Source organism: Aotus nancymaae, unplaced genomic scaffold, assembly GCF_030222135.1.
Source record: "Aotus nancymaae isolate 86718 unplaced genomic scaffold, 86718_ANA_hifiasm-v0.15.2.pri h1tg000081l, whole genome shotgun sequence".
Taxonomy (NCBI): Eukaryota; Metazoa; Chordata; class Mammalia; order Primates; family Aotidae; genus Aotus; species Aotus nancymaae.
Genome location: NW_026988496.1, coordinates 2,645,039 through 2,672,976, shown reverse-complemented (window position 1 = coordinate 2,672,976; position 27,938 = coordinate 2,645,039). Strand labels below are relative to the sequence as shown.

At 42.4% G+C, this 27,938-nt stretch overlaps 1 protein-coding gene across 2 annotated transcripts; it reads left to right on the top strand.

Moving 5' to 3' along the window:
• The first annotated feature begins 71 nt into the window (after positions 1 to 71).
• DGAT2L6 (diacylglycerol O-acyltransferase 2 like 6) lies at positions 72 to 26,488 on the top strand. Of its 2 annotated transcripts, none has more exons than XM_021673167.2 (7): positions 72 to 201; positions 19,882 to 19,992; positions 20,391 to 20,461; positions 20,843 to 21,047; positions 22,420 to 22,594; positions 25,129 to 25,340; positions 25,771 to 26,488. In XM_021673167.2, exons 1-7 carry the CDS (start codon positions 117 to 119, stop codon positions 25,923 to 25,925), a joined length of 1,014 nt encoding a protein of 337 aa, XP_021528842.1. In that variant the 5' UTR covers positions 72 to 116; the 3' UTR covers positions 25,926 to 26,488. The 2 variants fall into 2 exon arrangements, with proteins under 2 accessions (XP_021528842.1, XP_012316237.1); XM_012460814.2 differs by lacking the exon at positions 72 to 201 and adding an exon at positions 1,273 to 1,355.
• The last annotated feature ends 1,450 nt before the right edge of the window (positions 26,489 to 27,938 follow it).

Below are 27,938 nucleotides of genomic sequence, written 5' to 3'. Positions count from 1 at the left end.
GCAGCTAATCTCATTCCACGATAAGAGATTATAGCAAAGCAGCTATAATCCACTCGGTTTAAGAAGTTTTGACCTTCTGGTTGGACTTCTTGCCACAACAGAACAGCACCATAACCATGGCCTTCTTCTCCCGACTGGATCTCCAGGAGGGTCTCCAAACTCTCTCTGTTTTGCAGTGGATCCCAGTCTATGTATTTTTAGGTGAGTGAACCCCAAGGGCTGGAGAGCACATAGGGAACAAACCAAAGGAGTGGCTAATCTCCAAATGAGGAGGTTTCCAAAGAGATCATCTGGTTGGTCTCCACCCTCTGGAAAGGATCTGGCCAGCACAAAGGCCGGGAGTGAGGCTGCATCTGTTCTGGTTTAAAGATTACTCCAGGCCAGGCACGGTTGCTCATGCCTGTAATCCCAGCCCTTTTGGAGGCTGAAGCAGGTGGGTCACCTGAGGTCAGGAGTTCAAGACCAGCCTGGCCAACATGGTGAAAACCCATCTCTACTTAAAAAAAAAAAAAATGCTGGGCACAGTGGCTAACGCCTGTAATCCCAGCACTTTGGGAGGCCAAGGCGGGCAGATCAAGAGGTCAGGAGAGGGAAACCATCCTGGCTAACATGGTGAGACCCTGTCTCTACTAAAATACAAAAAAATTGGCCAGGTGTGGTGGCGCGTGCCTGTAGTCCCAGCTACTCAGGAGGCTGAGGGAGGGGAATCACTTGAACCCAGAGACAGAGGTTGCAGTGAGCCGAGATCGCGCCACTGCACTCCAGCCTGGTGACAGAGCAAGACTCCATCTCAGGGAAAAAAAAAAAAAAGAAAACATTAGCTGCGCATGGTGGTGGGCACCTGTAATCCAGCTACTTGGAAGGCTGAGGCAGGAGAATCACTTAAACCTGGGAGGCGGAGATTACAGTGAGCTGAGATCGTGCCACTGCGCTCCAGCCTCGGTGACAGAGAAAGACTCTGTCTAAAAATAAAAAAAATAAATAAAGATCACTCCAGCCTTCTCAGGAGCTGCCCCCTACGAACTAGCTGAAAAGAGTGAGATTCAGGGACAGGGCAGAAGTGGTGGTGGCTGGCAGACTTGGTGTTACTAGGTAGGTATAGGGTGATTTTCTAGTCTATGATTCTGGTGAGAATTCTGGAAAATCTGAGGGCTGCCTGAGTGACTTCTCAGACAGAATTTTGAGAAAGAGCCAGTTATTTATTGGACTCACAGCACGGGAGTCAATAGTGTTGGGCAAATGGGCTGACAGTTCCAAGATTTTCCCTGCCAGAAACCAGGGATTTGTGGGCAATTACAGGAGTATGCTTGAAAACTGAATGAGAAGAAATAATGTCATCCTGAAGGATGAGACAGGTAGGAGACAGCTGGTTCCAATCCATGGGAGTCTATATGACCCTATAGGACCTGCTCTCAACCAGGGTCCTATAGGCCAAAAATTCAGGGTGGATGGGGGGGACTCTGAATTGGGATGAATAAAATTGCCTCTCTTTTCACTAACCTCTAACTGAAATGTAGTATTTCCTTCAATGATGAATGTAGGCAATAAACCACGATGTGTTAGGAGTACCTGTGACTGTCAGTAGCAGACATCACAGAGATTTGCATTTCATATTACAGTTGTTGCAGGCATCTCGAAATTTCATTTATGTCCATGACTACTTCAAAATTCCAGTAGTTATCGGCACCGTCATTAGATCTGGTTATTTAATGCATACATAAAGAAGCATATATGTTACTATATCACATTGTGGGTAATATTTCGATAACTGAATTTTAATATAATGGGTTTCCTTTGCAAATCTGTGTATTTTGTTTTGTGCATTTAAACATATTATTCAGAGAAAGGGTCCATGGCTTCACCAGACTGCCAGAGGGGTCCACAGCCTTCTCAAAATGCAGACTCATTAAGCCTTATTAAAATCAAAACATGCTAAGCCCATTGATGGCTTGACTTTTGCTATGTCGAGAGAAGAAAGTGATTGTTAGTAAACCTAGTTGTTTCTGGACTTTCATAGTTTCTTTTTGTTTTCCTTTGCATTTTCCTAACTTCCTCAAAAAGAGCCCGTTGATAAGTTCCAGCCCTAAGCCAGGAAACTGAGGGGCACAGGAATGTCCTAAGAGACTTCCTATTGCGGTGGCAGCAACCGTTTCAAATCTGGATCCCAGAAAGAGTGGGCAGAGATGGGACAGAGAGAGCAGGGGAAAGAGGTCAAAAGAGGATGAGCTATGTGAGCGAGTCTTTTTAGGTGTAGGCCCTCTCCCACCCAAGAAGGCTTTTCTGAGGCAGCTTTTCTAATTAAAATATACTCATTTTTCTCCCAGAAAATGATTCTTTTTCTTATATTTTCTTCTCTATTTCATTTCCCCACTCAAAGGACATTGTGTCTTGCTGGGTATAGGGTAGAGAGTATATCAGACAACTGGATATTTGAGGGACCAAGAAGGTGAGGATTAGCCTCCATGTAACGTCCCTTTATCCCCAAATCTCACCGGTTTCCAGTTGTCCCAGAAGAGCTGGCAGAGTGGAGCGGGGATGTTAGGGACACGTGATGATACCTATGTGTCTTCAATGGAAACACATAACAATAAATGGGGCCAGGCTTGGTGGCTCACGCCTATAATCCCAGCACTTTGGGAGGCCAAGGCGGGCAGATCACAAGGTCAAGAGATCGAGACCATCTGGCCAATATGGTGAAACCCCGTCTCTACTAAAAATACAAAAATTAGCTGGGCACAGTGGTGCACGCCTGTAGTCCCAGCTACTCGGGAGGCTGAGGCAGGAGACTCGCTTGAACCCAGGAGGCGCAGGTTGCAGTAAGCTGAGATCTTGCCACTGCACTCCAGCCAGGTGACAGAGAGAGACTCCATCTCAAAAAAAAAAAAAAAAAAAAAAAAAAAAAACAAAGAATAAATGGGAATTTTTTTTTACCTAAAGTTATTTTTATCATAGTACAATACCTAGAACATAAAATTTACCATTTTAACCATTTTCAAGTGTGCACTAAATACATGTCATTAAGATGGCCACCATCCATCTCCAGAAGTTATGTTCCCAAACTGAAACTCTGTATCCATTAAACAATAACTCCCTAATTTCCCCTCCCTCCAGGCCCTGGCAACCACCATTCTGCTTTCTGTCTCTATGAATTTGCCTATTCTAGGTATCTCATATAATTGGAATTATTATTCCAATGTTTGTCCTTTCATGATTGGCTATTTTTACTTAGTATAATGGCTTTAAGGCTCACCCATGTGGTATCATGTGTCAGAAATTCTTTCCTTTGAAAGGCTGAGTAATACAGTGCCTTGCGTGGATATGTCACATATTGTTTCCCATTCATCTGTTGATGGACATTTACGTTGCCTTGACAGCTTGGCTACTGTGAGTAACGTTGCTATGACTATAGATGTACAAACATCTCTTTGAGACTCTGCTTTCAATGCTTTTGATACATACCCAGAAATAGAATTGCTGGATCACACAGTAATTCTGTTTTGACTTTTTTTTGGGGAACTGCCATCTTGTTTTCCTCAGTGGCTGCACAATTTTACATTCCCACCAACAGTGCACAGGAGTTCCAATTTCTCCACATCCTCACCTATACTTATGTTCTGTTTTTTAAATAATAGCCATCCTAATGGGTATGAGATGTTATCTCGTTGTGGTTTTGCTTTACATTTCCCTGATGATCAGTAATGTTGAGCATCTTTTCATGTGCTTGTCGGCCATTTGTTTTGACTTCTTTTAGACTGATTATCTTTACCATTCCATTTGTCTTTCTCTTCTAGTTTAGGTGCTATACATCTTGTTTCTGTTCTTTTAGTGATTATGCTAGAAATTACAACACAAATCCTGGGTCTTGAAGGTTACCAAGGTAGCTTCACTGTCCAACAGGGTGTGATGCCCACAGACGTGCCTAAGACATTCAAATATGTTCAATCCAACAGTTACAGAGTAAATACTAATGATAAGCTCTTGGGCTGTCCTTGCTGTGAGATCCTTACAGGCTCCTTACTATCTAGCAACAGAGATCAATCCATCATTCATTCAACCATTGTCCCTACTTTATGTGCCAGTGCTGGACATATACACAGATCACTATAATGTAAGACAGACTGTGGTGAGTAAAAGAGCCATGACAAAGTGATATTAGAGTATCAGAATAAGAAAATGTTATCTGAGTTGAACAGAACAGGGGAAACAGAAAATGAAATCAGTGTGGCATGGCAAACAGGACATGAGTTCTGGAGTTCATCAGGCTTAGATACCAATTAGCTGTGTGACTCCAAACAAGTACTGCAATTGCTCTAAGTCTCAGTATCCCCATCCTCTCAGCCTGGACCATGGGAAATGCTCATACAGACATGTCTGCCTCCCTCCCTTCCTTCTTCCTTTTCTTTCTTGCCTTCTTTCCTTCCTTCCTTCCTTCCTTCCTTCCTTCTATCTTGCTCAGAGCCTGCCTCAGTGCTTCCCCTCCTTCCCAAATAATGTTCAGAATCATGGTTGATTACTGAGCATTACTGGAAGTGATGGGGGAGGAAATAGAGATAATGGAGAAAAGGCCAAGGGACAAGAAGGAGGGAGGAAGCAAGAAGAGAGGAATGAGAAGATGGCTTGGAAGAGATTTGGAATACAAATATTCATGTACTTAGAATTAGGCAGTGGCTCTGACAGCCCCTCTGAGGGCCAGCTTTCATTCAGAGGATGGCTTTCCATCATCTCTTCTGGGCTTGTATCACCATCCCCCTAAACTATCTCAATATCCTTTTTCCTGATCCTCTAACCTCTGATTCTCCACCCTCTCCAATCTATTCCACTGCCTGCTCCTGGAAGTCTTTCAGAAACATCTTTGATTACATCCCTCTCCTGCTCAAAAACAGTGATTTCCCATTGCCTACATGATGATGTATAAAGGTATCAGCCTGGGCATTCAAAGCCCTCCTCCACTCTCTGGTGGCCAGCTCGTCCTCCTACTCTTCCCTACATGTTCCAGGCAATCCATTCACTAAACAAACAGGCAAGGTACTCTCCCACTCCTTCACCTCTGCTCCTACTACTCCCACTACTCCTGCCACTGGAAAGATGCCATGATAGCTCTTCCCGGACTATCCAGGGACAGCACCTCCTTTTAGATACTACTCAAGTCGTATCTTCTCTGAAACATTTTCCAGACAACCCAAAACGATATCGCCTGTGAAAGTCTAGAACACTTTGTAACAATAGGCTGGGTAGCAGTCATTTTATCTTTTCTGCCCTCTACCCAATAAGCTCCATGAGAATAGGAGCCCTTTCTTATCATTAATATATCTCATGTAATCAAGCTTTACACTAACTCGACAGTTTTCCAGATTGCTTCTTCCTTGGCAGAAATCTTTAAATTTGCTCTTGTTCTTTTTTCTCTCCCTCAGACATCCTTTTTTGGTGTGTGGGCCTGCCCTCTTTCTCTGGTTTCTGATACTGTAAAAAATAGAATAGTCTGGGGGCAGGGGCTCGTGCCTGTAATCCCAACATTTTGGGAGGCCAAGGTTGGAGGATCACTTGAGCCTGGGAGTTTGAGACCAGGCCAGGCAATATAGTGAGACTCCATCTCTACAGAAAAAAATTAAAATAAAAAAATTAGCCAGGCATGGTGGTGCATGCCTGTGGTCCCAGCTACTGTGCTGGCTGAGATGGGAGGATCGTTTGAGCCCAAGAAATGAAGGCTAGAGTGAGTTATGGTCATGCCATTGCACTACAGCCTGGATGACAGAGCGAGACTCTGTATCAGAAAAAATAAATAAAAACAGAACATTGTCTTCAGAGTCAGATAGACCAGTTCTGTCACTTACTTGCTACGAGATCTTATGCAACCAAGTCTCTGTTATTTTCTATGTGACCTTGAGCAAGTAAGTCATTCACCCTGAACCATAATAGAAACATCATAGTACCTGCCTCTCAAGACTGTTCTGGAAATCTTTGAGGTGAGAAAATCCTCAATACATGTTAATTTTCTTCCTTTCAACTATTGCAATTGATATTACTTGGAGCCCAGCCAGCGCTAGACTCCAAAATACTGCCAACCTTGCCAATCTTGCCACTTGATCAACAGAGGAGTGACAACCACTCCTCTGAATTCTGATTTTATTGCATTCAGGAAGAATAACTAGGTTCTAGAAAATAAAGCAGATAGAGACTTTTTTTTTTTTTTTTTTTTTTTTTTTGAGATAGAGTTTCACTCTGTCACCCAGGCTGGAGTGCAGTGGTGCGATTATAACTTACTACAGCCTCAAACTACTGGGCTCAAGCAATCCTTCTGCCTCAACTTCCTGAGTAGCTGGGACTACAGGTGTGCACCACCATGCTCGGTTACTTTTTAAATTTTTTTGTAGAGATGGGAGTCTCACTACGTTGCCTGGGTTGGTCTTGAACTCCTGGGGTCCAGTGATCCTCCTGCCCTGGTCTCCCAAAATGCTGGGATTATAGAAGTGAGCCACCATGCCTGACCTAGACTTTGATGCATTCCCAGCATTCCCACATGCCCCATCACGGCACCCTTCCATCAACCCAGCATCAAATCAGCTGCGTTGGGCTAAAAATTCTACCGCCTTGGTGATTTTCAAATTGGTATGTCAAATAGTAGCCTATTTCACGTTCCCACTGGCTTTCATCTGAATGCTTAAACTCTTAGCTGATCTCCTTGCCTATAGTTTCTCTTGCTCTCAGTTATTCCAGCTTATCTTCCTGAAACAGACACGATCATGCTACTCTTCTGCTTTATGCTTAGTAACCTTTACTGGCTTCTCATTCCCTTCAGCATCAGGCCTAATCTCTCCAGTTTCCTTCCCAGCTTCATCTCCTGTACCACGGCTTCCTTATGCTGCCTGTGTTTTTTCAGGTAATGGTGTTACTCACAGGCCTTGGACTCTCCCACCTTCTGGCCTTCGTTCAAGCTCTTCTTTGTGCATGCAGGACCTTTCCTCTACCAGTCCATCTGACAAAAATCCGAACTTTCCTCCAAAATTCAGCTTTGAATCTTACCTTCCACAAGAAACTCAGAGGTTCTGGAAGACAGGAATTTTGTTCTCCACATGTATTAATATGAGTTAAGACACATGAAGTACTTAAAATAGTTATTGGCACATAATGAAGATTCAACAAATGCTATCTACTTTTTTCCTAAAGCTTGGAGTAAAGATACATGAGCTCTCTGACTCTCAGTTTCTTCATCTGTAAAATGAGATAATAAAATTATCTACCTATGAGGATTGCAAGAGCATTAAATGAGATAATATACATTAAGTGCTGAACAGAGTGCTGTTTCACAACAAATGCTTAATACATGGTATCAAGGACCATGCTTGCATTATTTTTATCATGTCCATATTTACTCCCTTCATCCTCCTCTTTTCAGTTCCCAACCCTGTCCCCATGGCTTTTAGCATAGAGATTTCATATGAGGTAGGCTCGCCAATCTTTATTAAATTATAAAATTATCTGTTACTCCTACAAGTTCTTATATTTATAGTTTATTTGGATCCAACAAGTAATCACAAAGCCACAGAAATTCCTTTTTGACAAACCACCCGTTGTTTTTGTTTTTTTTAATCTCTGAAGGCATTGAGCCAACTGACTAGATTTGGCAGGCATTGCCAACATTCGGATTTAGGTCATCGCCTTGCAACATGAAACATAATGTTTCTACCCATAAGAATGACAGGTTTTCACCTTACAGTGGAAATAACTGGTTTCCTATATCCTTACACACACATGCACACCTTATAACTTCAGAAGGCCTTTCCTTGTTTGGAATAAGTCATTGGTGGTTTCTCTTCCTATTAACTTTCACCTACAACTTGGAGAATTTTGAACTTCTTCCTTTACTGCAATTCAATGTAATGAACATTTATCATAAGCTTTCTCTCTGTGCTTGGCACTGTGCTGAAGGCTGTTTTTAAGAAGCTTACTATCTAATAGGGAGATGGACAGACGTATGAGATACTAATTACACAATCAAACAAAATGAACCAGAACCAGATAGAAACACGAGTAATGTCTTAGGGGTGTGCAGAGGAGGAAGCCCTTAATTTGACTAGGAAATGAGCAAAGGTATCACAAGGACGTGTCATTTGAGCTAAACCGTAAAGTCTGAGAGAATTTTGATAAGCAGAAAGTTGGGAAGAGAGCAATAAAAATAAGGGAACGCCATAATCAAAGGCACAGACATGTGAATTATATGGTGAGCTGACGGAATGAGAAGTAGACAAAGGTAGTCAGGCCTCTGTTTCCTATACTTTAGCCATTTGTTTCCAACCTTCTGACTCTTTCCACAGCTGTGTACCACCTATGCTATTATTACTTAACGTACTTTTCCTTCAAATTAATTCATCTCTGTACCCTAAATTAATGTATTTTAACAGGAAAATTGATATTGCTACCATGAATTTGTTTTTATTCTCTATGCATAACTTCATCCATACACCACCTTGGATCATCTAATGTCCCTAAGGGTATGGGAACACTAGGCTGAGAAACACTAGGCTGCAGCATAAGGAGTGTGAGTACAGGTACTGAGACAGGAGGCTAGGAAGACATATGGGGCTAGGCCAGTGAGGGCCTTGACTACCAAAGCCAATGTGTTCAGACTTTATTCTGTCAGCAGTGGGAACATATTAATGATTTTGGAGAAAGCAAACAACATTATGTGATTGTGCTTCTTGAAAATGTCTGGCAGTAGCGTAGAAAATGGATTGGAGAGGAAGAAACCAATAGCTAAAGAGCAGACAAAAGGCTACAGTCCAGACTAGAAAAAAGCAAGTCCTGGAACATAGCAGTAGCAATGGGGACACAGGCAGGAAGACTGATAGGAGAGGTTTTTGTGGAAAGGGAAAGAAGTCAAAGATGGCCTAAAAATATTGAACCTATGACATTTATCTTGAGACCTGAAAGATGAATAGGAACTAGTCAGACAAAAAGCTGAAGAGTTTTCCAGGCAAAGGGGTTTGCATGCAGAGAAGCCCTGAAGCTAGAGAGCACTTGAAGGAGCTGAAAGAACAGTGTGGTGGAATGCAAAGAACAAGGTGGTGGCCAGGGGCTAGATCATCAAGATCTCCTAACCCTTCTAAACCAGGGTTAGGAAACCGGACTTGATCCTAAGGGCCTCAGGAAACCATATTAATTGCTGAATTGTTAAATTACCATATACTCCCACAGGTTTTTATATTTATAGTTAACTTAAATACAATAGGTAATCATAAAGCCACAAATATGCCTCTTTGACAAACCAGCCATGTCCTCGGCTACATTCTATAGAGTGACAGAGACAGACTTACATTTAATGCACTGGCTGCATTATGGCTCAAATGGAAGCAGGCAGCCTATTTAGAAGACACTGGTGGTCATCTAGGTGAGAGAGAATGTTAGCTTTGACCAAGTGGTAGCATGGAGGTGGAAAACAGAATAATTTGAAAGATATCTGGAAGGCAGAACTGGCAAGAATTGGTACCTGACTAAAAGGGAAGTAACAGCTAGAGCTTAGTGGTTAAGGGTATAGTCTCTGGAGTAAGACAATCTTGGTTCTCAGCCCTGGTTCACTCACCTGCTAATGTAACCTTGGAACTATTTAACCACTTTGAACCTGAGGTCCTAATCCACAAAATGATAATGATTACTGTTTTCATGGGGTCTTTATGAAGATTAAATAAAATGTGCCATGTGAAACAGTTTTACATAAGTGTACAATATATATTGGCTATTAATCTATGGGGTAAGTGAGCAAGTGAGAAGAATCAGAGATGATTTGAAGAAAGGACCCATTTAGGTCATATTGGTACCATTTTTAACTTAAGCTAGTAATCTTTAGCAATTTGAGGCTATACAGGTTTAACTTTAATTTTAAAGTCAGGATCAGGGATAAAGAGAGACATTATGTAATGATAAAAGGGCTGATTCACCAAGAAAACAACTATTCTAAATGTGCATGCATCAAATGATAGTTTCAAAATATATGATGCAAAACTGATGGCACTGAAAAGAAAAATAGACAAGTTAGCAATTATATTTGGAGACCTCTTTGACAACCACAATCAATCAAAACTCACTCAATATGAGATAAATAACCCATCACTATTAAATAATTTTAATTTAATCTTAATTTTAGAATTTAAAAACCTTCCAAAAGGAGATTTTCAGACCCAGATGGTTTCAACAGAAAATTCTACCAAACATTTTACAGAAGAAATATCACAAATTCTATGTAATCTTTTCGAGAAAACTTAAAAGAAAGGAACATTTCCCAACTCATTTATGAGGGCACATCCTGATACCAAAATCAGACAAAGATAGTACAAAAAAAGAAAAGAAAACTATAAACTAAGATTCCTCATGTATATAAATGAAAAAAGCAAGAAAATATTAACAAATTGAATCCAGCAACACATTACAAAGAATAATGCATCATGACCAAGTGGCCTTTATTCAGGAAGGCAAGTGTAACTATTTGAAAATAAATCAATGTAAACTACCATATTAACCATCTAAGCGTGAAAAAAACCCATGTAACCATATCAATTGACAAACTCCAACATTTAATCATAATAATATCTCTCAGCAAACTAGGAATAGAAGGGAACTTCCTCAATCTGATAAAGAGCATCTACAAAAAACCCTACAGTTAACATCACACTTGAAGATGAAAGATGAAATGCTTTCTCCCTAACATTAGAAACAAACCAAGGATATCCACTCTCACCACTTGTATTCAATGGCATACTAAAAGTCCTAGCAAGTGCAATATGGCAAGAAGAAAAAAACAAATAAATGCATACAGATTGCAAAAAATGAGAAATAAAACTGTCCTTATTTGTGAATGACATGATAGTCTGTTTGAAAAATCCCAAGGACTCTTTTTTTTTTTTTTGAGATGGAGTCTTGCTCTGTGGCCCAGGCTGGAGTGCAGTAGCACAATCTCAGCTCACTGCAACCTCCACCTCCCAGGTTCAAGTGATTCTTCTGCCTCAGCCTCCCAAGTAGCTAGGATAACAGGCACACACCACCATGCCCGGCTAATTTTTGTATTTTTAGTAGAGATGGGGTTTCATTGTATTGGCCAGGCTGGTCTAGAACTCCTGACCTTGTGATCCGCCCACCTCAGCCTCCCACAGTGCTGGGATTACAGGCCTGAGCCACTGCACCCAGCAGACTCTATTTTAAATAAAACAAAAACCTCCAAGAACTAACAAATGAGATTAGCCAGTCACAGGATACAAGATCATGCATAAAAATTAATCACATAAAAATTAATCACATTTCTATATACTAGCAGAGAAGAACTGAAAAGAGAAATTTGAAAAACAATACTATTTAAATACCTTCAAAAATAAAAATGTTTAGGAATAAATCTAAAAAACCATTCAGGATTCATAAGTTGAAAGCTGTAAAATGCTGATGAATAAAATAAAAGATCTAAATAATTAGAGGCATACCATGTTCACAGATTGGAAGATTCAACACAGTAAAGATGCCAATTGTCCTCAGACTGATCTATAAGTATAATGCAATTCAAGTAAAAATCACAGCCAGGGTATATTAGGTAATAGTTTTTCATAAATATTAAATGTCCCAAATTTGATAATAGCACTGTGGGTGCTATAAGGGAAGAGAATATCTTTGTTCTTGCAAAATACATGCTGGAGTATTTAGATGCAAAAGGTTGTAATCTCTGTGATGTATGTCAAATACAAACATATACGTATATATTTACATTTTTACATTTAAAGATAAATCAAATGTAAAATGTTGACAATGGGTAGATGTACATGAAGATTATACAGGACTTTATTAAAATAATCTTGTTTTTTCAAAATAGTTTAATTAAGATACTCTCCATGAAGAGTTTTTATAGAAATAGACAAGCTGATTCAAAAATTTATATAGAAAAACAAAGGAACTACAATAACTAAAACAATTTTGAGAAAGAATAAAGTTAAAGGAATTATACCATCTGATTTTGAGACAGTATAAGACTACAGCAATCAGGACAGTGATCTTTTTGTGAAGGAATAGACATATTGATTCACAGAACAGAAAAGGGAGTCAAGAAATAGACACATGAATGTGGTCAATTGGTTTTTGACAAAGATGAAAAAGGAATTCAATGGAGGATGAATAAGTCTTTTCAATGAATAGTGTAGGAACAATCTGATGTCCATATGTGGCAAAATGAACCTCGACCCAAACATCAGGTTCTGCAAAAATTAACTCAAGCCAGGCGCGGTGGCTCACGCCTGTAATCCCAGCACTTTGGGAGGCTGAGGCAAGTGGATCACGATCAAGAGATCGAGACCATCCTGGCCAACATGATGAAACCCCATCTCTACTAAAAATACAAAAATTAGCTGGGCGTGGTGGCACGTGCCTGTAGTCCCAGCTACTCGGGAGGCTGAGGCAGGAGAATTGCTTGAACCTGGGAGGCAGAGGTTGCAGTGAGCCGAGATCGCACCACTGCACTGCAGCCTGGTGATCTGGTGAGACTCCGTCTCAAAAAAAAAAAAATTAACTCAAGAATGACATCAACAAGATGGTGAATAGGAAGTTTATCACATCTCTCCAGAGCAACAATAATTTGGCAGCCATCCATGGACCAAAGTACCTTTGTGGGAATTTTGGACCCTTGTATGATGTTGCAAAACTCCAGTAGAGTCCAACGCCAAGGAAGGCTGTTTTGAGAGGGCAGGCCCACACCTAGGCTTGTTGACTGTGGTGAAGACTACAGACCTGAAAATAACCTCATCCCCCTGTAAACTCAGCTACAATGCCATTTGGCCTTGATTCTGCCACCAAAATCATCTGCCAAGGCATCCAGGAAGAGTCACAACCATCTGTGCCTCAAGTTATAGGACTGCCAACCTTGGTCCTAGCAATAGACCCTGAAGCAGCCTTATAACTCAGCTCCGGTCACACTCTGCTGTGGTATGAGAACAGTCATGCCTGTCTGTTTTACAGGGGGTAAGCTTGCTAACCTTGGTGTCACAGCAGATCCTGAAATAGCCCCATAACTTGGCTCCAGCTCCATTCACCTGTACAGGGCAGTCCTGCACACCCAGGAACCTGACAGGAGGCATACCTCTCCATGCCACTGGAGGCAGGCCTGCAGGCCTCAGTCTTGGCTTAGACCTTGAGGCAGCCCTATGACTTGGTTCTAGCCCTTCTCAGCCATAGTCCTGAGCCTGTCATGCCTGCCCAGGGACCCACCCAGTGAGCTAGCAGAAGCTCTCCCATAAACCTGCTGAAATCAGTTTATAAAGACTGATTTGCTCCTTCAAATGCACAGAAACCAATGAAAGGCCATATGAATAACAAAATATCCAGCAAACATGACACCACTAAAGGAAACTAGTATAGCTCCAGTAACTGAGCCCAAATAAATGACGATCTATTAAAGGCTTGACAAAGAATTCAAGATAATCATCCTGAAGTGTAGTGAGTTGTAAGAGAACATAGACAACTAAACAGAATCAGGAAAATAACACATAAATGAAATGAGAAGTTTAATAAAGAAATAAAATCCATAAAAAGGACCCAAAAAGAAATCCTGGAGCTGATGTATACAATGATAGAACTGAAAACTAAAACAGAGAGTTTCAATAGAAGACATGATCATGCAGAAGAAAGAATCAGGTAACACAAAGACAGGTAATTTGACATTAGCCAATTAGAGAAAAAAAAAGAAAACAAAAAGGAAAATGAGTGAAGAAAACATAAGGGACCTATGGGACACAATAAGTAAATGAATCTATTAATTATGGAAGTCCCATAATTTAGGAGAAGAAAACGAGAAAGAAAGAAACATAAAGCTTATTTCAAGAAATAATGGTTGAAAACTTCTCAAATCCTGAGAAAGAAATGGACATTCAGATTCATGAAGCTCAGAGGATCCCACACAAGATCAACCCAAAGAAGAATATCCTGAAGCACATTATAATCAAATTGTCAAAAGTCAAAGACAAAAGAGGATATTGAAAGCTTTAAGAGAAAAGAGTCTCATCACATACAAGGGACCCTCATCAGCAAACTTCTCAGCAGAAATCTTGCAGGACAGGAGGGAGTAGGATGATACATTCAAAGTGCTAAAAGATGAAAAACTGCTAGTAAAGAATACTATAACCAGCAAAGTGGTCATTCATAAATAAAGGAACAATAAAAACATTCCCAAAGCCAGGCATTGTGACTCATACCTGTAATCTCAGCATGTTGGGATGCTGACGTGGAAGGACTGCTTGAGGCCAGTTTGAAACCAGCTGGGGCAACACAGTGAGACTCTGTCTCTACAAAAATAAAAATAATAAAATTAGCCAAGCATGGTGATGTCCAGCTACTTGGACTTCCAGTTACTTGAGAAGCTAAGGCAGGAAGGGCGCTTGAGCTTAGGAGTTCAAAGCTTCAGTGAGCTATGAGCATGCCACTGCACTTTAGCATGGGTGACAAAATGATACCTCATATCTAACAAAAAAAAAGACATTTCCAGACAAATAAAAGCTAGGGGAGTTCACCACCTCTAGACCTGCCTTACAATAAATGCTAAAGAAAGTTGTTTAAGCTGAAATCAAAGGATACTAAGTAACAACATTTTTTTTTTGAGATGGACTCTTGCTCTGTTGCCCAGGCTGAAGTGCATGGCGCAATCTCAGCTCACTGCGACCTCTGCCCCCTGGGTTCAAGCAATCCTCCTGCCTCAACCTCATAAGTAGCTGGGATTACAGGCATAGGCTACCACACTTGGCTAATTTTTGTATTTTTTAGTAGAGACAGGGTTTCACCATGTTGGCCAGGCTGGTCTCGAACTCCTGACCTCAAGTGATCCACCCGCCTCAGCCTCCCAAAGTGCTGGGATTACAGGCGTGAGCCACTGCACCTGGCTGTAACAACACTAAAACATATAAAAATATGAAACTCACTGGTAAAGGTAAATATATCATCAAATTCAAAATACTCATAATACTGCAATGGTAGTATGTAAATCACTTTTAACTTTACATCTTTTTATATCATGTATCCATTAACAAATTATTATTGCTCTAGTTTTTTTTTTTTTTTTAGCACTTTTGTCTCTTATCTTATGTTAGAGTTAAAAGTGGAAATCAGAAAGTATCTTGAGGCAAATGAAAATGGAAACACATCATACCAAAACAAATAGAATGCAGCAAAAACAGTTCTAAGGGGAAAGTTTATCATGATAAATACCTACATAAAGAAGAAAGAAATATCACAAATCAATAACCTAACTTTATATCCCATGAAACTAGAAAAGAATAAACTAACCCTAAGATAAACAAAAGTGACAAACCCTTAGCTACAATAATCAAGGAAAAAAGAGAGATAATATCAAATAAATAAAATCAGAAATAAAAGAGGAGACATTACAACTGATAACACAGAAATACAAAAGATCATAAAAGACTCCCATGATCATGGCATAATCATTGAAAAAGGAAAAAAAAAGAAAAAAAGACTACCATGAACAATCATATGCCAACAAATTGGATAACCTAGAAGAAATGGATATGTTTCTAGACACATACAACCTACCAAGAATAAATTATGAAGGAAGAAAATCTAAACAGATCAGTGACAAATGAGATTTAATCGGTAATCAAAAACCTCCCAACAAAGAAAAGCCCAGGACCAGACAGCTTCATGGGTGAATTCTACCATGCACTTAAAGAATTAATGCCAGGCCGGATGCAGTGGCTCACATCTGTAATCCCAGCACTTTGGGAGGCTGAGGCAGGCAGATCACCTGAGGTCAGGAGTTTGAGACCAGCTCAGCCAATATGGTGAGTTTGAGACCAGCCTAGCCAACATGCTGAAAATACAAAAATTAGCCAGGCATGGTGTTGTGCTCCTGTAATCCCAGCTACTCGGGAGGCTGAGGCACAAGAATTGCTTGAACCAGGGAGGTGGAGGTTACAGTGAGCCAAGCACTCCAAGCCATTGCACTCCAGCCTGGGCAACAGAGTGAAACTGTGTCCAAATGAAAAAAAAGAATTAACGTCAATCCTTCTCAAACCCTTCCAAAAAATTGAAAAGTCAGGAGCACTTCCAAACTCCTTTTACAATGCCAGTACTGCCCTGATACCAAAGCCAGGCAAGGATAGTGCAAGAAAAGAACATTACAGGCCCATATCCCTGATGAACATAGGTGCAACTTTGGGAGGCCGAGGCAGGCAGATCACCTGAGGTTGTGAGTTTGAGACCAGCCTGATCAACATGGAGAAACCCTGTCTCTACTAAAAACACAAAAGCCATTGCACTCCAGCCTGGGTAACAAGAGTGAAACTCTGTCTCAAAAAAAAAGAAAAGAAAAGAAAAATATAAAAATGAGCCAGGTGTGGTGGCGGGCACTGTAGTCCCAGCTACTTGGGAGGCTGAGGCAGGAAAATCACTTGAACCTGGGAGACAGAGGTTGCCGTGAGCCAGGATCGTGCCACTGCACTCCAGCCTGGGTGACAGAGACAGACTCCATCTCAAAAAAAAAAAAAAAGAAAAAAAAAAGAATAAGTTCTGGGTATCTAATGTACAGCAGCATGGTGACTACAGTTAATAATATGTATTATACGCTTGAAATTTGCCAAGTGAGTAGATCTTAAGTGTCCTCACCTCTAGCCACAAACACACATGAAATGTAACTATGTATGGTGGTGGATGTGTTGATTAATTTGATTGCTGCAATCATCACACAATGTATACCTGTGTCAAATCATCACATTGTGCACATTGAATATACACTATTTTTATTTGTCAGTTATACCTCCATAAAACTGGAAAAAATTAACTTGAGGTGAACTGTAGATCTAAATGTAAAAAAAGAAAACTGTAAAATGTTTAGTAGAAAACATAAGGGAGGCCAGGTGCAGTGGCTGACACCTGTAATCCCAGAACTTTGGGAGGCCAAGGCAGGAGGATCACTTGAGACCAGGAGTTTGAAACTAGCCTGGGCAAATAGCAAGACCCTGTCTCTACAGAAAAAAAAAAAAAAAGAAAAAGAAAATAAATTAGCTGGGTGTGGTGGCATGCTCCTGTAGTCCCAGCTACTCTGGAGGTTGAAGTGGGAGGATCGCTTGAGCCCAGGAAGAGGAGGTTGCAGTGAGCCAAGCTGAGATCATGCCACTGCACTCCAGTCTGGGTGACAGAGCCAGATCCTGTCTCCAAAAAAAAAGAAAGAAAAAAAAAACGGAAAAATCTTCATGACATGAAATTAGGCAAAGTGTTCTTTCAGTTTGACACCAAAAGCACAATCTGTAAAAAAAATAAAATAAAATAAAATAAAAATAACCTGGACTTCATCAATATTAAAAGCTTTTGCTCTAAAAAGGACCCCATTACAAGAATGAAAGATAGACACAGACTAGGAGAAAGTGTTTGCAAATCACATATCAGACAAAGAACTTAAATCCAAAATGCATAAAGAACTATGAAAAGTCAACAGTAAGAAAACAAACAACCCAACTGAAAAATGGGCAAAAGATTTGAATGGACACTTCACCAAAGAGGATATATAGAAAGCAGACAAGCACATGAAAAGCTGTTACACACCATTAGCTATTAGAGAAATGCAAGTTAAAATTATGATGAACTACCAGTGCACATATATTAGAATAGCTTGAACATCTTCACTACAAACTAAATTAGGAGGCTACCTATGTGAACTTTCTCTTTGATAACCCTGTCCAAGATGCCTCACTTGAATGTGACAAGAGAAATTGGAACCATCTCCTGGTATCAAGGACATAATACCTCAGGGAATGTCACACATATATAAATGCTTGTTCTTCATCATTCCTTCTTCAGATACCCTCACTTTATGTCACGAAACTCTTTTTCAGTGAGATTCAGCTCTTCCACATTTGGCCTCTGTTTCTCCTATATCTTTAAATTCCACTTTCGTCACCGTGCACGACACTGATGACACTCAGGTTGGGTATGGAAAACTTGCTCTCAAAAAACGTTCTTGGCCGATCGTGGTGGCTCACGCCTGTAATCCCAGCACTTTGGGAGGCTGAGGCAGGTGGATCACTTGAGGTCAGGAGTTCGAAACCAGCCTGTCCAACATGGCGAAACCCCGTCTCTACTAAAAATACAAAATTAGCTGGGCATGGTGGTGCATGCCTGTAATCCAAGCTACTCGGGAGGCTGAGGCAGGAGAATCGCTTCAACCTGGGAGGCGGAGGTTGTAGTGAGCCAAAATCGTGCCACTGCACTCCAGCCTGGGCAACAAAAGCAAAACTCCATCTCAAAAAAAAAAAAAAAATTCTTGGTTTCCTGCCGGGCCACACCTGCAGTTCCCACTAGGTTCCACAAGGGGGATGGTGTTGCCCAGGTAAGGGCTCTTAGACTGCCTTTAGGACCTGTGGATAAATGAATGAGATAAAAGGCACACAACTAACCTATCTACACTTTTTAAATAACATCACATTTAAATAATACAATACATGCTGACCAAAAGTAATCCTTTAAGTTTATTATTGAAGAGAGAAAACATTTGCTTATTTCTTTTTCAGTCGGTCTACAGATATTTGTTGAACACCTACTGTGTGCCAAGCTCTCTTCTAAACACTGGGGATACAAAAAGAAAAGTTATTTGAAACAAGATACAAAAGAAATGATACAATTAGGCTAACTTTAATTAGTGATGATTCTTATTTAACTTTATCCGAGTTTTCCTCTGAAGCGTAACTGGCAAATTTACCCTCCTCTTTGATGAAGGGCATAGATATCAAGGCTTTTCTCCATGGCAGGCTTCCCATAAAATTCCTCCCACCACTCTTTCCTGTCTAATTCAAATGCTTACAACAACTATCTCAACCAGGGCTTATCGGGGGAATTCAGCCTAGCACAAGGTTTCTTCTACTCCATAACATGACTATTTAAAGCACTGTCCACTCAGCCTTTTTCCTGTTATTTTCATTTATGTCCAAAATGCAAGAGACAAAGAGCTGGAAGGTAACTCTTGAGTTTCTTCTCCTTCTTTGAAACTGTTATCTGCCATGACATGATACCTGGTCAAAGAAGTCATTCCCTTAGCTAGGTCTTTTTAAATTAACCATATATATAGTTAGCCCCTCTTTCTCATGAATGCAGATTTTTAAATGGAATTCATTCCAACTGCTGTAAGATGTATCATATTTGTAATTACTGGCTGCTGTGGCCATTTACTAACACAGACTTCCCCTTCTGAACCTTTGTGACGCTTTTGAATGGAACAAAATGAACACAGTAAAATGTTTTTTGTTGTTCTTGTGGGGTTTGTTTGTTTGTTTAAAGATAGGATCTTGCTTTGTTGCCCAGGGTGGTCTCAAACTCCTAGGTTCAAGCTGTCCTCTCGTTGTGGCCTCCCAAATTGCTAGGATTACAGGAGAGAGCCACACCTGGCCTAGTAGAATGGTTTTTAATCCGTGTTTACTTTTCAGCATCAAACAGCCTGTACACTGCAGGTAACCTCCCTGCTGGAATATGCAGACTTAGGAGTTCAGCAAAGGAAACAGGGTCAAGCTTTCAGAAAGAATTTCCAGAGGTCCCAGAATGGGGATGTCAGCTACCAGCCCAATGTGCTCTTCTTCCCGTTCACCAAGCTGTGCTGTCCTTTGACCCCAACTTCGTGGTTCTGCTCTTTCTTCAATTCAGAGTTTGGCCATCAAGGAGACCCAGATCCAAGGGCTCAGAGGCCTGCCTAGACCACAACAGAGACAAGTGGAGGGTGAGGGGTTACGGAAGAGGGGAGAAGGAGAGAAGGGTCCCACACCAGCCTAGCCCTGCTCCCGTAGTGTAGAGCAGAGGGCAGGCTTATGAGAGGTATACTAAAATTTGAAGGGAACTGAAAGGCTTGAACCCTTTCTGTCTCCTCAGGAGCTATTCCCATTCTCCTTGTACCCTACTTTCTGCTGTTCAGTAAGTTCTGGTCCTTGGCTGTGCTCTCCTTAACCTGGCTCGCCTATGACTGGAACACCCACAGTCAAGGTAAGAGACGGGGCACAATGGTGGTCCTGTTTGGGCCAAGGATGGAAGCACAGGCAGAGGGAGGTGGAGGGAGAGGCGGAGAACTCAGGGTAGGGGAGAAGGAAAGGAAGGGGAGGGATAACAGAGAGCAAAACTCAGCAGGGACAGAGGTCTCTATCAGGCTGCTCAGGAAGAATTATGAGGTTGATGTCTCCTCGGACTATCTTCCTGTCACCTTTCTGGTCAGCTCTAGCAGAGCAGGGGCTTCCTATGTCCTGGGGATTGGATTCAGGGACAGTACTTAGAGTTCTGAGGTGTCAGAAGGAGGCCCCTCCTGTGACCTGAGGACTCCCTCTTCTGGGAGAGGTAGAGGGACTGCAATGTCCTATGTACTCTTCCCTTCCCTTCTGTACCCACAGGTGGCAGGCGTTCAGCTTGGGTACGAAACTGGACCCTCTGGAAGTATTTCCAAAATTACTTCCCAATAAAGGTGACTACCCTTCTTCTGGGTGCCCTCAGTCCTTGTTGTCCAGACTCTTGTTCCCCACTCAGCTCCATGTTTTCAGAGGTTTTGGTGGTCAGCAGTGAATGTTGAGGCCCAGAGTCATAATGCAGAGCAAGGGCCCAAGATAGATGGGCAGGTGGGAAGGCAGGTGGGGAGACAGGTGGATGGCAGCCTCTCCTGCAGTGGCAGACCCAGTCAGCCTCTCTGACCATCGTGAGCCCTGGCAATCCTATGACAATAACAACATCCCGGCTAACAGGGATTGGGGGCTCCTGGAGGGAAACAGGCTACCTGATGGGATTTGAGTCCACACATCATTTCTTCCTCCTTTGTAGCCAATGCTCTGACTCAGTCTCCCTCTAACAGCTGGTGAAGACTCATGACCTTTCTCCCAAACACAACTACATCATTGCCAATCACCCCCATGGAGTTTTCTCTTTTGGTGCCTTCATCAACTTTGCCACTGAGGCCACTGGCATTGCTCGGATTTTCCCATCCATCACTCCCTTTGTAGGGACCTTGGAAGGGATATTTTGGATCCCAATTGTGCGAGAATATGTGATGTCAATGGGTGAGTATAAGAAATAATTAATTCTATTTTTTTACCTACTTCAGAGCTGCAACCCCAATAAGTCCTGACAATCACTCCCTGCTTGAAGCATACATGATAGAAAATGGGCCAGTAACAGGAGTATGTGGCTAAGCATTAGTTTCTGTCCAGGATCTGGGAACAGGGTTTGGTTGGGCAGCAGGGGAAGTTATAGGCATTCATAAGAGTCACCAGTACTTTTTTCAGAGGGAGAACCAGAAGGCTAGAATTCAGGACCAATGCCAAAGTGGAAATCCGAGGATGAAAGCCAAGAATTAAACACAAACACAGGGAAAAGCAGGTGTGAATGGGATCGCTCAGGCAAACTTCACCAGGCTCTCTCTAGGATGTCGGCTGGCCTCTTTGGGCCTGTCATTTGTACACCACGGTGTCTTAAAAACATTTTGAAGTCTATCATACTAGCTAACACCCTCCTAGTCCGTGACTTTTATCTCCTGGGAACCCCTTCACACTTGCATAAAATGCCAAAGGATAAAGGATAGGCATTCCTCAGAGTATCCAGAACAACTTCCCCATGGTCAGCTTCAAGCCAGGGCACTGTGACAAATGTACCTCTCTCTGGACGAACATTCATCCTTCTGGACACCAAAAAACAACTGAAGCCAAACATTAAAAGGTAAGATACATTTCTCTGGAGGGGTCAGGTGGGACCACTAGAGTCCCAGAGGATGCTTCTACTCTGCTCTGAGGTTAGCATGGCCCTGGAGCAGGAATCTCTCTGAATAGCTAAAGCCTGGAGGGAATTTCTGCCATCCCAGTAGAGAGTAGAAGGTGAGCGCAGGGCAAAGATGGAAGACAGAAGTAAGAAAGGCTAGATGATTGTTGTTAAACAACACGGTGTCATTCACATTCCATGATTCATCTACATTTCAGTTTGGCTTGGGCAGGCTCAGGGGTCTGCCTACTCTCCAGAAACCCCAGCCATGGCTCCCCTTTGGCAGGTCACTCTTAGGGAAGCAGGTTGGTGAACATCTCCAGTGTTGACAGCCTGGGCAGAGTGGAAGATGGCTGTGCTTCATGGGTAGAGAAGGATGAGGTGGGCTTAGATACAACTGATCTGAAATGTAGTAGGCTATGGATGGTAGGAGGCAGAGAAACTCAGTATAGACCCAACTGTAGTAGCACAGACCCCCAAGGCAAACACCTGACCCTAAGGACCAACCTTAGGCTAGGACAGTCATAACCCAGGACACAAAGGTCAGAGACAGAAAGGTAGAAACAGCAATAGTCAGAAAACAGAAGAACTGTCTCCAACAGGAAGAGCCTGGGAAAAGCCCTTACCCCATCCTCAGGCATGAAGTGTTTTCTACCACTTGACTCTTTGGTTTCACAGGTGTGTGCCCCGTGAGTAGGTCAGCCTTGAAGTACTTGCTGACCCAGAAAGGCTCAGGCAATGCCGTGGTTATTGTGGTGGGTGGAGCTGCTGAAGCTCTCTTGTGCCGGCCAGGAACCTCCACTCTCATCCTCAAGCAGCGTAAAGGTTTTGTGAAGTTGGCACTGAAGACAGGGTGGGTTCCTAGGTTTTAGTGCTCTCTTGTCAGGGTGCCATAGGCCATCTGTAGCCCTCTCCAGAATGGTCCCCTCCCTGGGAAACCTGTTAGAGGGCCCCCATCTTCACTCTAATTCCTTCTGTCTACCCCTTCACATTATGCCTTGGGCATATTTGGGCCTCTAGATACATTTCAGTGGGCACTTTTCTTACTTGAAGTTGGAGAAAGAACAGCAGAAGAAAACCTTTTACTTTCTGCCCTTTGGCCTGGTAGGCTGGAGGTCTGGGAGAGTGAGGCCTCACTCTATATCAACCTGTTAACTGAGAGGCCCTGAGAATCTACTAACTGCAAGGGAGGCACTAGCTTTGATGCTGTGAGGATCAAAAAGATGAATAAGACATGCACTCAAAGAGCATACAATCTGGTTTGAGAAATAGACCGCATTCATTCAGCAGTGATTGAACACCCACTCTATGTCAAGCATAGTACTAGGCATGTAGGACATGAAAGTAACACCTGGTCCTCGCAAACTCAGAGTCCAGTATGGAAGAAGACAGACCCATGCACGTGTAATTACCAAATACATGCAGAATCCAGCCACTTACTACCTAGACTACCACCCCCTGGCTTACTATCATCGTCTCTTTCCCTGGATTATGACACTTCTAACTGCTCTTCCTGCATCTATTCCCACTCCTCCACCTGCAAGAGTCTATTACCAGCTTCAGCAAGGATGATCCTGTTAAGCATGAGTCAGATCATGTCACTACTCAAAATGCTCCAGTGGCTCCCGTGTCACTCAGAGTAAAACCGAATGGGGGCTTGCAAGACGCTGAATAATCTGGTCCTTAGCTGCCTCTCTGTCCTCATCACTCACTCCCCCGACTTCTCTCATTCCATGACAGCTACACTGGCCTCTTTGCTGTCCCTCAAGCAGGCCACCCACTCCTGCCTTAGGGTCTTTGCTTTAGCTGTTCCCTGTACCTGGAACACTATTTCTCCAAATGACCGCTTGGCTCATTCCTTTACCTCCGTCAAGTCTTTGCTCAAATGTCTCTTCTCAGCTGGGTGTGGTGGCTCACACCTGTAATCCCAGCACTTTAGGAGGCTGAGGCAGGCAGATTGCCTGAGCCCAGGAGTTTGCGACCAGCCTGGGCAACACGGTGAAACTCCGTCTCTACTAAAATACAAAAAAAAATTAGCCAGGCGTGGCAGCGTGTGCCTGTAGTCCCAGCTACTCAAGAGGCTGAGGCAGCAGAATCTCTTGAACCCTGGAGACGGAGGTTGCAGTGAGCTGAGATCACGCCACTGCACTCCAGCCTGGGTGACAGAGCGAGACTCCATCTCAAAAAAAAAAAAAAAGGTATTTTCTCAATACAGTTATCTGACCATCTTGCTCTATTTTTTCACAGTTACACTTATCTTCTTATAGATCATCTATATCATTTATTTCTTTGCCTACTATTTTCAATGTTTATTGTCTTCCTCCCAAAAAAGGTAAGTTCCATGAAGATGGAATTTTTAAGAATCCATTGTATTCACTGATGCATCTCCAGGGCCTAAAACAGTGCTGGCACACAAAAAGAACTTAATATTTGTTAAATAAATGGAGCACTATAGTGGAAATGTGTACAAAGTGCTATGTGAGCATGAATTTATGGAAAGATCTTGACTCAGGGTAGAGGTTTCCCAGGCGGGTAACATCTGAATTGTGAATTGAAATGTTAGTAGGAGCTACCAGGCAGAACAAAAAGGAGAAAGAACCCAGGCATTCAGTGAAGACCTATGGCATGTCAGGCGCTATGCCAGGGCCTAGGGATTCAAAGATAAACATAACCCAGTTCTTGCCTTTGATTGGCTTGCTGTCTATGGGGGAAGTCGGACAGGTAAGGAGATGACTGTGATACAGGGTTGGGGCAGTATTAGTGTAGAAGAGAGGTAAGCACTAGATGAGGGGTACCTAATGTGCACTGGGGGAACTGAGGTGGTCAAACAAAGTTTCTTCAAGGGGATGAAATTGAGACTGAGCACAAAACTGAAGGAGCCACGTGAAGACAGAGGGAAGGCACTTCCGCAGAGGGAACAGAATGTACAAAGACACTTAGATGACAGAGTACGAGGTGCACTTAGTATGGCTAAGCAGATTGTAAGGAAAGAGTGGGGAGAGGAAAAGCTAGCCAGGGAGGGAAGGCTAGAGCATAAAGGCCATAATGAAGCAGGATGGTGCAAATTGAGGAGCCCTAGAAGAATTTGAGAGGAGTGGTATGTCCAGATATGCAGTTTACAAAGAACACTCTGGATGCTGGATGCAATGAAGACAGAGCTTTTGAGATTAGTTTCTTCCTATCATAGGAGAAGGCAGAGCAGCAGGTGCCCTCAGAGAGTTCAGCTGGGAGAGTGGGGCATGGCAGGAATGGGACATGTGGCTGGAGATGTTCGGGTGCTTAGGTTCTTGTTCTACAGTGGGGAGGTTGGAAAGGTTTCCCACCTTACAGAGGATTTTTCTGGGGAGCTTCCTCAGAGAACTCACACTCCTGTTCTTCCCTTTGCAGGGCATACCTTGTCCCTTCCTATTCCTTTGGTGAGAATGAGGTTTTCAATCAGGAGACCTTCCCTGAGGGCACGTGGCTAGGGTTGTTCCAAAAAACCTTACAGAAGACAGTCAAAAAAATCTTGGGACTAAATTTCTGTATCTTCCATGGCCGGGGCTTCACTCGTGGATCCTGGGGCTTCCTGCCTTTCAATCAGCCCGTTACCACTGTAGGTGAGCTTTCCAATATCTCCAGATGGTCTGGTTCTTCATTCACTTCCCACACCCTTTAAGTCATCCATCAAGTCCATGGGGACCAAACTCACATCTGGGATGGGTAATGGGTGTGGTTGAGAGCAGGGTGGGCAGGACAACTAAACAGATAAGAGTTGTGGCCATTCATGGATGTGACATCAGCAACTGCCACAAGAGCATCACCATTCACACACATTCTGTCACCACTCTCCTGAGCTTGCTCGTATTCTCTTGAGCATGGGTTTGATTAGATGATCAGAGAACCACCGCCAGGATGAGGCTGGAGCAAAGGGTAAGAATGAAGGAAGGGGAGGAAAGCCAGATACTGAGTTTCAGTACATGGCTCCCAGTGAGGGATGAGTAGTTCGAGTTGAGAGGGGCACTCTGACATTTGTCTCTTTTTTCATAGTTGGGGAGCCCCTGCCAATTCCCAAGATTGAGAGGCCAAACCAGAAGACAGTGGACAAGTATCATGCACTCTACATCAGTGCCCTGCGCAAGCTCTTTGACCAACACAAAGTCGAATATGGCCTCCCCGAGACCCAAGAGCTGACAATTATATAACAGGATCCACATTCCCCATTAATAAACCCCTAAAGCCATGGGATCCAAGAAGAGCCATGGGAAAAGAAGAATTCAGGGAGAGGGAAGGATTGTAAGGATGAGAGCGCCTACATCCTATTTCTAGAATTCTTATTTATTAAATAATTTCTGGCTTGGAAATTATTAGTTCTAGCAATAGAGTCCTCTCCCAAGTGGCTAAGGCAGGCTTAGGAGAAAACCAGAGGGGCAGGGGAGGACTGGGGAGGGCTGGCCAGCCAGAGGAGTTGACTCTATCACCCCTGGTTATTCTAGAGCAACAACACAGTTTGGGAGTTTCATGAATCACTCCAGCCAACTCTCTGATCACAAAGAATACTGTGCCCCAAGAACAAAGAATTTAAAAAAAATTTTTTTAAAAAGAATACTGTGCCCCTTTCTCCTAAACCTTAGTTCATTGTCACTATTTAGGTTTAGACTTAGAAGCTTTATTTGTAACAGAGGTAGTTTGTTTCCTCCTGATCCTTTCCTTACAACTTGGGGACTGCCACAAGGTAAACCAGGGACCTGAACTGTAGCTACCTGGTCCAAGCAGACAGAATTCCCACAGTTGTGATAGAGTTCTAGATTGGCAATACAGTTACATTGTTTCTTCTTTGAAAATAAAGTTCTAGACATATGAAACAGGATGCCTCTATTTCCTGATTACTCTGTGATTCGCTATTGGGCTTCCCTTCTGGGGAAGATTTTTCCCTTCTGGCCAGAAAGCTGCTCTGTGGAGAGCCATTTTCCTGTCCTTTATCTGCCCTTCATACTTCCCCTGACAGAAAAAATGGGGGACTGGAACCATAGCTGCTGCCCAGTGTAGGAGACAGGAGCAGAAACATGGCAACTGGCACAGGTACCCACTGGGTAGCCCACCTCTCCTGATCCCACATAACCACCCTATGTCAGAAGACCATGCACCAGCTGTAAGTCTGCTTGATGTCACGTCCCTACTGTGTTCCACGGACCATGACATTGCTTTCACAACCGCTGTCTCTTAACACTAAACATAAGCCCAGTGAGATTGAGACTGTCATCACCTCCATTTCTAGGAGCTAAAGCTCCTAGAGGTTAGGTAACTTGCCCGAAGCCACACAGCTTTGGATAGAACTAGCGTTCAAATCTAGGTCTTACTAATTCCAAACCAATGTTCTCGCCAATGCACCACTCCATGTCCCATTCCTCATTTTCTGGAGACCTGTTTTTGAGCTTCATTTTCCTAAATGAGGTCCCATGGCACTCCACCAAAATTAGCGCATAAGTGTGGGCAAAAATGGCACAGATTCTACTCACAGTGGTCCTGTGTTAGGCCTCAAGGAAAATAATTGATTAATTTTAAAAAACCTTTCTATATCAATAGAATGGAATTGAGAACACAGAAGGTCAATTGATTTTCACCTAGGGTGCCAAGACGATTCAATGCGGGAAAAAATAGTCTTCAACAAACAATGCTGGGATAACTGGACATTGACATGCAGAAAAATAAAGTTGGATCTTACCTCATACCATGTACAAAAATTAACTCAAATGGATCAAAGACCTAAAGTGAAAGTTAAAACTATTAAACTCAGGGAAGAAAACATAGGTATAAAGCTTCATAATCTTGGATTAGACAATGCCTTCTTAGACACAGCATCAAAAGCAAAAACAACAAAATAAAAAATAGATAAATTGGACTCCATTATAATTAAACACTTTTGTGCTTCAAAGACATCATTAAGAGAGTGAAAAGACAACCCACAGAATGGGAGAAAATATCTGCAAATCCTGTATCTCATAAGAGTTTAGGAGCCAGAATAGATAAGAATTCTTACAACTCAACAACTGAAAGATAACCCAATTTTAAAAATAAGTAAAGGATTTAAATAAACATTTCTCCAAAGAAGCTACACAAATGAAAGAGTAACGGTTGGATGTGGTGGCTAATGCCTGTAATCCCAGCACTTTGGGAGGCCCAGGTGGGAGGATTGCTTGAGCCCAGGAATTCGAGAC